Here is an 11,321-nt window from a genome sequence, read left to right as displayed (position 1 = left end):
TATTATATTGTATTATATTTAAAATAGGTCATGTGACCTCCGATTGAGGGCACGTGGCACCTGTAGGCCCGTGTCTCTTTCTCATTCGTTTCCGGGAACTGCTCAGTGTAACAGCTCTTTTGTACCGCTCATTTCTGCGTAATCGGAATTAATTAACAGTGTCTGCTCACCTATTATTCTTTCTAAGAATTCCGGTCCGCTCATTATTTATGATCTGCTCAGTGACAAAATATTGTGACATTTATTGTGACTCTTTATTGACAAATTCAAGTGATTGTGACACCACGTGCACGTGTTCCGTCATTTTATTGGACCCGCTCCTCCACTCCCGCAATCCACTCAAATCCCGCCGAAAAATTAATTATTCTCACCGATCCAGGCATCTCATCGAACAATGTGAAACTGGGGTCGATACTGCCTAATATTTTCAATTCGTTTTTCCTTTCTAAATGGGTCTCCTGGAGGACAATTATATCAAACTGACTGAGGAAGTTCCAGTTCTTTTTTATTTTATACGCTCCGTCCACGTTCCATGAGACCAAGTGGATGTGCTGATGGTTCTGTTGTTGACTGCTACCGCCACTGCCTCTGGCTACCGTGACCTCTGCTGGTGGATCTTCTCCTCAGACGGTTGCCTCTTCCGTGAGGGGATTGAGGGATCAGCCTCCCCTCGTTTTCATTCCAGGTCCACCAGATTCCTTGCACTAGCAACTTCTGGTATCCCACTGTTACCTCCGATCCCTTTTGCCTGAGGAGGGTAGCTTCCTGCGTTAGCCAGTCTTGTATTTCTGTTTCTCTCTTAGTGTAGTCATCTTCCATGTGTAGCCCCTGTTCCTGAAGTGCTCTCTTCTTCTTCATGATGTTAATTTTGTTGTTGAGAGATTTAAGCTTTACCAACAATCGGTTCTCTCCCAGTGTCTTCACCTGTCTTATCATTGGTAGCATACCGGTGGTATTAAAGATGCGCCTAGCAGTTTCTTTCTCTACGTCACTCACCTGGGAAACTCTCTCGTGCACGATGAGGTTTTTCTTTCTTCGAGATCTTTTTGACATCTCGGTGTTCAGCTGGCCCGCGGTCAGAATCGGTGGGGTCCATGTTGGCGAGAATCCCGTTTCCGGTCTTCTCAAAGAGTTCGGGTTCACGTGACTGAGTGTGGATCTTGGTGGGCCATCAATTCTATTGGTTTGAGGGAATTGGGGGGAGGGGGGGGGGGGGGTGTACTGCGTCGGTGCCAATGATTTTCTGCCGAGTGTGTTGTTTGTGAATTTTGTAAATTCTGTGACTGGAAGGTGCTTCCTATTCCCACTGACCTTTGGCGGGTTGCCGGCGGTATGCACGATGAATTGTGCGGGATCCAAGGCTCCATCCTCCTCAAGAAATCCTCTGCATCCTCGTTCATTTTATAATTGCCTGTGAGTCCAGGTGTTGTCGTCCTGGCTGCATTTACCGCCAGGGGGGCTTCCATGTAGTTGTTGTTAATATTGGGGAGATTATCTGAGAGCTTGGACAGGTCGTTCTTCATTTCGTCGTGGCTGTGCTTCAGTTGTTGTATTAGCTTTCGGAGAGAGGTCACTTGTTCTTCCTGTTTCATTAACTCAGCCTGCCACAAGCGATCCCTCTCTGCCAGTTCCAGCCTAAGTTGATCCAGCACTCGATGCAATGCATTTGTCACTGCCGTATTGAGTCTCCTTTCCATCCCTTCCAGTAATGCCTCCAGCTGGGTATCCCGAGTCAGGTGTCCTGTTGGGGTTTTCGTGCCCCTCGTGGAATTGTGCCTTTTTTTCTCTTGATTCGGTGTTTCAATTACTTCTCCTCATCTGTGTGATCTCTCATCCGACCCTGTGAGGTCTACTGGTCCTTTCTCTCCTTGGGAGTAGAGCTTTGGGGCTTGTTCAGCAGCTAGTGAGTCGAGACGCCTTATCAATTCTCGGTCGTCCTCATCAAGCAGAATTTCACTTGCCTGTGAGTTCGATGGGATGGTTGGATTGCCCAGGTCCTCCTGTGAATGCCAATGGATCGACTCGGCGGCTTTGGCTCGGTCTGTACTGATGTCTGTGGATTCCATCTCTGGGTCATCTTCATCCTCTGAGTTGTTGTCCTGTTGATGAACCAACCTTGAGTCATGGGATTTCCTCCTCGTGCCTGGGGTGAGGGTCGGGGATCTACTTTTTTCTTCCCTGCTGGTAAATGGATTGGGCTCCTTCTCGTAGGCCGTGAGAAATGTGTCAATTCTAGGGGGGTGTCCATCTCTCTTAGCTTTTTTTCTTGCCTTCGACGTGTCTTCCTTATCCGCTCCTTTGGGTTGGTTTTTGCTACCTGATGGCCTCCCTCTTCCTCTGGCTGGGCCTTTGGGTGGGTTCGGTGATGAGGGTGATTGAGATTTAGGATGCCCCATGTCCTTTTCAGATTCTGTTGTTGTCACTTGTCGATTTTCCCGCCTGCCACTCTATCCGCCGTAACCTCAATCTGAGAGACACCCTGCTGAACTCTACGAATTCAATAGTCTCAGGGCTCTCGGATTTCCAAGATAACTCTCACAGTTCTTCTTCACTATATTGGGCACTTAATTATACTATTTTTTTGCTAAGAATGTGAAAATATTACTTTTATTCGGGAAAGTTTTGGCTTGGCGTTTGATGTGCCAACCGTTGCGCGCGCCTCTTTTTGATTTTGTGATTTTTTTATTTTTTGCATGTGCATGTGTGAATGTGTATGAGAGCAACCCCCTTTTGCCTCCCCATAAACGTTTACATTTCATCGAACCTCTTTCTGACAATATAATATATATCCTTTGTTCTCAGGAATTGCAACTCGCCTGTAGTGAACAACTCCGGACACAGCCGATGGGCACTCATACAAAATGATACGAACTGTGTTGATTTCTCGGGACAAGAGACCTATACCTGAAATATTAAAAAAAAAACTAGATGCAGTATTTAGCACAAGCATCACTAACTCGGACGAAATATTCCCGGATTTGTATGATGAACACTTTCAGACAGCGTACACCACTGTCGTATTGATTGGCCGCAGTGGGACTGGGAAGTCAACTGCGGCAAGTGGGAATGCGAAATTAAAAATCAAAAGAATACGAGAAGAATTTTTTGATAATGTCCAAACAATATTCGCATCAGACGCAATAGCCAATCTCCAACTTCAGTGCCTCAACGCCCACAAGAACTCTTTGTACGATGTCATACGAAATTTCACTCAACCGGACAGATCAAAATGGAGTACGATCATGCAAATCCCGAATGCTACTGTCAAATCGTCCTTACAGACTGCTGGGTTTGATGACCTCCAACGAGTCCTCAATGCCACAAAATCTCGAGGAACTTGTGTCAATGAAAATTCGACGCGCTCGTTTTATTATGAGTTCTATGGTGTCAAGAACACAGAATGTCGTTTTACGCTGCTGGATTGCCCGGGGTGGGAGTCTCTGGCGGAGGTTACAGCCCACGAATCTGGGATACCACTAAAAATCAATAAAAATATTCTCCCTAGAAAAGAAGTAGAAGCTTCACCGAAGATCATCCGAAGTGCGTTGTACCAGTTGGCGCATTACCTGGCGAAAAAAAAACTCCACAGGCGCCGTCACCTGAGAGTTTTTTCTCGAATACAATTTGTGCTTCGGACAGGCTGTTCATCATCGTAACCGTCGGTGAAAACTTAAAGAATAATTTGACAACAGAAGTACTGAAGATGACACAATTAATGGTGAATGACTATAAACTTAATCACGCATCTGGTGATGCCTTCAAAATGGTCAGAACACCTACCAATATCGATCAAATGAGAAAAATTCCGCAGGCCAGAGCAAGACCGGTCATCAATCTTCGTGTACCAGACTCAGTCAGCCAATCAATCGCCTGCCGCAACGTCTTCAGAAAGGTCAGTCGCGAAACGGAGATGGCGGAGACAGACCACCCCTCCACATCTGAATGCATACTGTCCTCTTCGCCGGTTCAACAACGGTCAGAAGAAAATGTGAATGCTCCAACGTGCATTGATAACGAGTTGAGAGATACCAATGTAGACACAGATATAATGATGAACTTAACCAACATTGGAGAGGGACAGAGTTCCACAATCAACAAAGAATCGATGACTTTGGAAACTTCAGTAGAAGAAGTACTTAATGCTACTAAAACCTTGTTCCATAGTCCGATCATTACAGGACCCGAACATTCGCCAATAGTCGCCAGCACTGGGGAATTGGAAGGAGACGAAGATAAGCAGGCATTTAATCAAAGTAGCATCTCCGATGCCGTCATGTCCGGGATCTCTGCCAACAGTTCAATGAAGCAGACGACAAGTGGCGCATCTCAACGCGGTAAGTCATCATCGAATAACCGTAATTTTTTTCGCCCAATGGTTCTTGTTTAGAGTTCTGTGTACGTTAAAATTATATATTTCAATCGATTTAACTCCAAAAACAGTTAAAAATAAAGATTGAGGGAATATAAATGAAAAGAATCAAATGATGCTCATATGACTGTCACATGAGGGCAATTGTTGTAGTCCGAGCGGATAGGGTTCGGTACTTTTGGAGAATTAGCACTCGCGAAACAAATACTGAATAGTATTCTTTATTTATTTAATCTTAGTTTGGCGAAGGACAATTGAATATGTTCATTCCGATACCGAGAGTATCAGGTGAACACTGATTAAAGACTGTCGTCAAGTTACTAGCCTCGAGTCATCTGTCTCTCGAGTATTTATCCCGATGAGAATGATGACGTCTTGGTCATTACCTCATATCTGCATGGTGTTATGATAATACCATGTGATTGAGTCCAGTCGAAATTGCTGATACGAGTTCCACTGGCTTACTTTTAATTACGAATATACGTGCTTTGCAAGACACGCATATTCTGTTCGATAATACAATTACTTAATTCTATGTTTATATTCCGAAATATGCCCTACATTCGTTTGTGCGTATTTCGGAAAGATTGAGTAATTATGCGCCACTTTGTGGGGCATAACACAATCGTGTTATCAAACACAGAATCATTATGTTGTAGTTGTTGTGTCTCATTCAAGAAGAAGGAAATGGGAAGGGGGGGGGCGGTTACAGGCGATTTTTCAACGTTATTAAGCTATGTGAAGTTGGCATCGAAGTTGAAGAAATTTGATTTTTTCGAACGGCGTATGATTGTACTTGTTTAGTACCTGATTGTACCACAACTCAAATTTTTTGTACCCCTAACCCTTCCGGGTAACGGATGCAGCACAAATTGTGCAGCGTCGAGTTTAGGGGTGGGGGAAAAAAACCAATTGCATCGTGTTCGGTATCGATTGTACTTATTTGTACCACTAAAAGTTTTTCCATTTTTGCCAACAATTTTCCAAAAACCTTATGGAGGAATTTTTTTTTTGGGGTCGAATTTTTTTTTCTAACGCATATGATTGTATCCGTTGTGTGTTCAAATTTTCTGGAATTTCTTTCTTCATTCATACTCCAGATAATCTTCAGTGCATGATGCATCGGAATTTGCATGGTGTTTGGACCGATGGGTACACTCCATTTTGAACACTGAGAATCTTACTAAACTTCATTTCATGCTAGTACAAACCTCGATATGAATGAATTGGTTAGGCAATGTGCACTCTAGGCAAGTACAAACACACTGTCCGATTGTATCGATGAATACAATCGACTTCAGTTAATAGAAGTCTTCTGAGACTTTGTTTAACGTTAGTACAAACCTCGGTATGAATTGTAACGTGACATTTTCTCGGGGAATGGAAAATGCCCATTACCTTCGCCCTACTTCCCTTGAGCCTACTAAACCTGCTAAAATTTCAACAAATGGGCGCCAGGTAATTTTTAACCGGGATTACCAAACCGGAAAATTCTGTAATCCTAAACTTAACTAATCTCGATATTCGTCTGATCGAAAATCGTACCTCGAAAGACATTAAAACATAACTCAAACTTACTCGCTAAAATCCAAAAAAAAGGAATCCAAAAGGGAACGGAAAGGATCGCTAGGCTTTCGGGGAAAGGTGACGGTCCTCGCGTCGCTCAGTATGCCTGTTGTGGAGAGAGGGGTGGATTGTAGATGGGAACAAGGTTATCGGAAAAATTGGGAAAAAAAAATAAAAAGGGATTCAAAAAAAAGAAAATAACTCCAAAATCGTCCTTACGTGTTTCGCTATTGAAAGTCAGAACTCAATACAAGAAAAAAAATTAATCGCTTACACAAGATTTACAGAACTGCCCGTACCCCCGCATTTTTATTATCATTTGAATCATTTTGAAATATTATTAATATTTTACTTTTCTGGAGATATAAATCCTCCTCAAATAAAAATCCAATTAAATCGCTAATTGCCCATAGGGCCTAAAATAGTGCCCTGGGAAAGTGGCCTCAAGGATAATCGGTCACCGAGAATCCGAGGAATATTTTCTAAAACTTAAATGAATGACTAATAATAAAAAAATGTTATGCCCCAGAAATACCATTAAATTAAGAAATAGTATTAGGTAATTTCTCATTGACCTGGATAATATGACGACACGCGAAGTGGCACATATTATCCAAAACATGTAAAATCGAATCAAAGAATGTCAACGTTGTATAAACTATCCCGAATATTTGTGGATTAAGTCCACATATATTCGTCATAATGTGGATCACTGGGGTGCAGTGTCAGCACTTCGCCCCATCAACGGCTATGGCCTTTACGTACACCTGGGACGTCACCCGATGTCTCTCCAGGTGTAAAACAAAGATAAAACACTTGTTGTAATCGAATCCACGATGAAATATAAGCTCGTGAGTTCGTTGCCACGGGGTCAGTTAGTCAGGTTGTCAGACACAGACAATTAGTAATCCGATTATTCGTTAAGTCACTTTTCTTGTAATTCATATTGCCTGATATTTACGGCATTAATCAAAGACTATAATTATTGAATAAATCGTTTAACCGTTAAAAAGTTGAATCTCCCTGAGAGATATTCATTTCTAATTATCTACGAGTGATCTATCCCTATCATCGAACCCAACCGCTCGGGTCTATAACAAAAAAGAAAAAAAAAGTATGAACTCGGTGGGCTCGAACCCACGACGCACCGAAAGTCAAGAGAGTGAGAGAGAGAGAGCGAGCGCGTTACGCTCCACCGCTCGATTAACGGTGAGAGATAACCCACCATCAAAAAATCTTTATTCGTTCCAAAATCGATATCTCGAAATCCACCGGGTGGATTTCGGAAAACCCTGAGCCATTTGACTCGGGACATTATCCCGAACATTCCCACAAATTTATTCGCGTAAAGGTTGGTAATTAACCACGCTAGGCCAATTAATAGCCACGTGGAATTTTAATGCATACATCACACTTGTTGCTCGTACAACTCGATGGCTGTCTCGATGACGCCATGAGGGAAAAACCACTGGCCCTTTGTTGGCCGTGGATAATTCACGCAGAAATCCCATCCCAAATAACCCATATAAAACCCCAAAAATTCCCACTAATAAACCACCAAACGCAGTGCGGGAAAACACACACCGGACATGTTCGGAAAATCCCCCCCATAATTTCTCAACGAAGCCACCCAATTTCGGGGGAACAACCGACGCCATTTCCATGGCTCGGAAAAATTCATCACCGCCAATTAATTATTGGGGAGCCGCCAAAAAGGGGAAAATACTCAAAATAAACCGTAAAAACTCACGGTTGATTTCCTCAAAGTCCTTTTCTTCTTCTTCAGGACCATCGTAGCTGTGTGTAACTTCTTCTCGTATCTCGCGATGTCCTAGTCTGAGTCCTTGGTCGTCACTCTTCACTCACGTGTGTATGGTGTTTCACGGTCAACGCGTAACTGATATTCGGAGGTCAGTGTCGCATTACGCTGACCCCCTAATCACGCCTACCAATCGATCGGGTGTCGATTGGTGGATCCCTCTACCCTATTATGGGCCAAGCCCTTCGCGGGAGAATTAATTCAAATTTGAATTAATTCTCATTATCAAAAATTATTCTTTCCGCGGTATTTTTCTCTCTGTTGATTCTCCCGGATTCCTGGGGTTAGGAGACCTAAATCACTAACCTTAAACGTATTAAATTATTTCACTAACCCGTAATTTTATTACTTTATTCATTGGCAATCCGCCGAAGTAAGGGCTGGATTTACCCCGTGCGGCCTTCCACCGATAACTAACTCTAAAATTTTTGGCACTCCATTGGGATGGAGGTTAATTCCCGACGGCCTTCCACCCGTAACAGCCGTTGGCAATCCGTAGGGGTATTTTTCGGATCCCCGTACGGCCTTCCACCCGTAACAGCCGTTGGCAATCCGTAGGGGTATTTTTCGGATCCCCGTACGGCCTTCCACCCGTACCAACTAACCCTCAAGAACCCTTTCATTTGGAGCGCCGGCTTTTTGGGCCGGACCTAAAATAACCTAGAGTTTGCCCTAACCTCACCCCCAAAAATCCCTAAACCACCCCGAGGGGGGGAATTAATCATTATTCTTACATCCCATAAATTTTTGTCCTCGAACTCTCTCTCTCGTTATTAATTTTATCTGGGGATACTAACGGGCATCCCCGATGCTCGTTACACCCCCCTCCTTTGATGGTCCGTATCCGGGTCAGCCTTCGTGGTCGTCCCTGGTCTGGCTGTGTTGGTCCTGGACTTCAAGGTCTGCATCATACCTAAACTCCACCAAACGTAATGTCGGGGAAAAACTCGAACCCACACCCTGAGGTAAGGGTCGGAATAAATGCATAAGCCTTATCACACGTATCTGTATATTTGCCGGGTCATCGGACCCGGAACTGCCTCTGAAAGGCGAACTTAAACAAAAAAAGAACATTGATGGCCCCCTAGGGGCTTATGGCACATAGTTGGTGCTCGTGGGGAGTTATCTCCCCGGACGGATTCTTCCGCATTATCACAATACTTATCCTATTTGTACAAAGGGTGCCTTCAGGTACGCGTGAGACTTATCACAGAGAGAAGACAAAAAGAAACTTGGGTAATTGGCACCCTATCAAAAAAAAAAAATACAAAAAAAAGTAAGTATAAAAATAAAAAAAAGTATTTTCCAAAAAAAAAAGGAATGTGGGAATCCCACAACAACAAAAACGAACTGAGTAGCCACCCTTGGCGATGGGATGGATGGCCGGGAGATTCTCCTCCGGACGTGCCTCCGTCTTGCGGGGATGAGCCACCGAGTCACGGGGATGTTGCCACTGATTCTTCAGGGATGTTGCCGCCGTCTTAACGGGGATAGTACCCGGCTTCTGGGCTCCGCTGGTGGTCGCGCTGGGCCTGGTCCAGGATGCTCTGGAGGGCCTCGAGGGTCTCTCGGGGCCAACGGGCTCCAGGAGTTGTCGTTGGGGGCCCGAAACGGGCATTCGTTCCCCGACCCAGGGCTGACGATCTGGATGTCGTGGCGCCGGCCTGGGTGAAATAACCGCGGCCTCGGCCTGCGGAGGTGCCCCCATATTCTTGGGGATAGGCCACTGGAGTGGACAGAGTGGCTGGTGGCTGCCCGAAGAACCGGAGCCTCGAGTCTTCTGGAGATTCGTCCTCGCGACGAAACCTGCGTTCCTCCTCCCTGGGGAATGGATAGACCGATCCAGCTGCTGCTGGACGGATTGGGTTCCTTTCGAAGGGAGCCCAGTACTCCTCGGCGCGTGGGTCCCTGACGCGCTGGATGCAGCCGATGCAGGTGATGGCGATGGCCTCACCTGGGAAGTCTCAGCGGAGGTGCTGGAATATCCTGCTGTTCGTCCGCCAGCAGGTTGTGTCACTGGGCCGTGCTCTGGGCAGACTCTTTCAACCCTCAGACGATGTGGGCATAGTCCACAGAAGATGTCGCCAGTTGGTGTTGGGCAGGCCTGGTGTGCGTGGCCGTGTCGACGACAGTCGAAGCACCAATGACGTGGCTTCCTTCGCTTCCCTCCAGCGGGTTTCCCGGGCTGTCCTCCCCCCCGGTTGGTCGTGGGGTTGCTGCGTGTGGTGGTAGTGGACCTCTTCAGCTGTTCCTCGGTGGTATGGACGGTGATGTCCTGGGCTCTCGAAGGAGCGGATGGGCCGACCTGCTTACAGGCGGATGTAGAGGCCTGAGCTGATGCGCTCGGAAGGCTGGCCACGGCGGCGAAGGCACGCACGGGAACCGGAGGTGTGACCTCCGGAAGCTTCTCGCTATCCTCATCTACTGTGAGGGGTGGATACGGCGGCGTTCTCTCGCCGGCTCGTGAGTCCGTGAGCGACGGGTGCTGCTTGGCCATCTCGGTTCCGGTATGAGGAAGAGCTGGATGTGGTGACTCTGCTGTGGGCACTGTGCTGGGCCGCGAGAGTTCCTCGAGGGGTCCGAGGTCAATGAACTCGGTGGCCGCGCTCTGGATACTGGGTGCCGGTGTGCTGTCCGGATCCTCCCACTCGGGGGATGATGCCTGGGCCTGGTCTCCCTTGTCGGATGGGTGGCCTGGATCTCCGGCTGGTCCTGGACTGCGGATGGTGGAGTTCCCGGACTCCGAAGAGCAGCTGCTGCAACTGCTGCAGCTCGACGAGCTAGAAGAACTGGAGCTCGCGGAGCTGGATCCGATCTCCACAATCGGATGTGCCGGCGGGGTCAGGGCCCGTTCGGATGTGTGGTCCTCGGAGGTAGCCTCCGGGAGTTCTTCCTCACTCTCTCCGAGTGGGACTGTGCCGCTCACCGATTCCAGGGGAATGGGAGGGATGACAAACCTGACAGCTGACAGGTGGTGAGCCGGTGTCAGCGTGCAGGCGTGTAGGGCCGCGGCAAAGCCGGGATGTTGCTCCTCGATACTCCGTATCTCGGGTAGCCAGGGTTTGAGTGGGTCCCAGTAATCCTGGAGATGGATGGGTGCCTCTCTGGCCGGTTGGGACTGCGGTGCCTCTGGTCTCCCGGATAGCGGCAGCTTTTCCAGCACGACGACTGGAGACAGGGGTCCTCGCGGTGGCGGGTCCTGGGCGACGTCGGCGTCGCTGTCGTCGGGGAGAGCCAGGTCGTCCAGCTCCACCGGAATGCCTTCCGGGAAGAGGATGCTCTCCAGAGCTATCTCCGCATTGCGGGCAGCTCTCTGCTGGCTAGTGAGGAGGCTGGGCTCTTCTTTAATCCCCTGACCCGGGGGAGAGGATGGTGGAGTGCTCTCCGTCAGATCCACGGCTGGTGCTGCGTCCTCGGCTCGTGGAACTGGTGTGTCTATGTTTGTCTGTAACGGAGAAAAGTAACGGCAAGAAAAGTGAATGGAAGAAATGGCTAGGAGCCGGATAGCTCAGTTGGGAGAGCACCCGATGCATAATCGGAAGGTCCCGGGTTCAAGTCCCGGTCTGG

The 11,321-nt window shown here is 47.2% G+C and overlaps 1 protein-coding gene across 1 annotated transcript in view; it reads right to left on the bottom strand.

Annotated features, from left to right (window-relative positions):
* Window positions 1–8,915: 8,915 nt before the first annotated feature.
* LOC105272662 (proteoglycan 4-like) overlaps window positions 8,916–11,321 on the bottom strand; it is a 5,141-nt gene continuing 2,735 nt past the window's right edge. The window contains exons 2-3 of the mRNA XM_011314865.1: window positions 9,106–11,199; window positions 8,916–9,002 (exon numbers count right to left, since the gene is read on the bottom strand). Of these exons, the coding sequence (XP_011313167.1) occupies window positions 8,916–9,002; window positions 9,106–11,199 (2,181 nt within the window). The remainder of the gene's footprint in view (window positions 9,003–9,105; window positions 11,200–11,321) is intronic.

This window comes from Fopius arisanus, unplaced genomic scaffold (assembly GCF_000806365.1).
Source record: "Fopius arisanus strain USDA-PBARC FA_bdor unplaced genomic scaffold, ASM80636v1 scaffold00230, whole genome shotgun sequence".
NCBI classification, from domain to species: domain Eukaryota; kingdom Metazoa; phylum Arthropoda; class Insecta; order Hymenoptera; family Braconidae; genus Fopius; species Fopius arisanus.
This window is presented reverse-complemented; position numbering and strand designations above follow the sequence as displayed.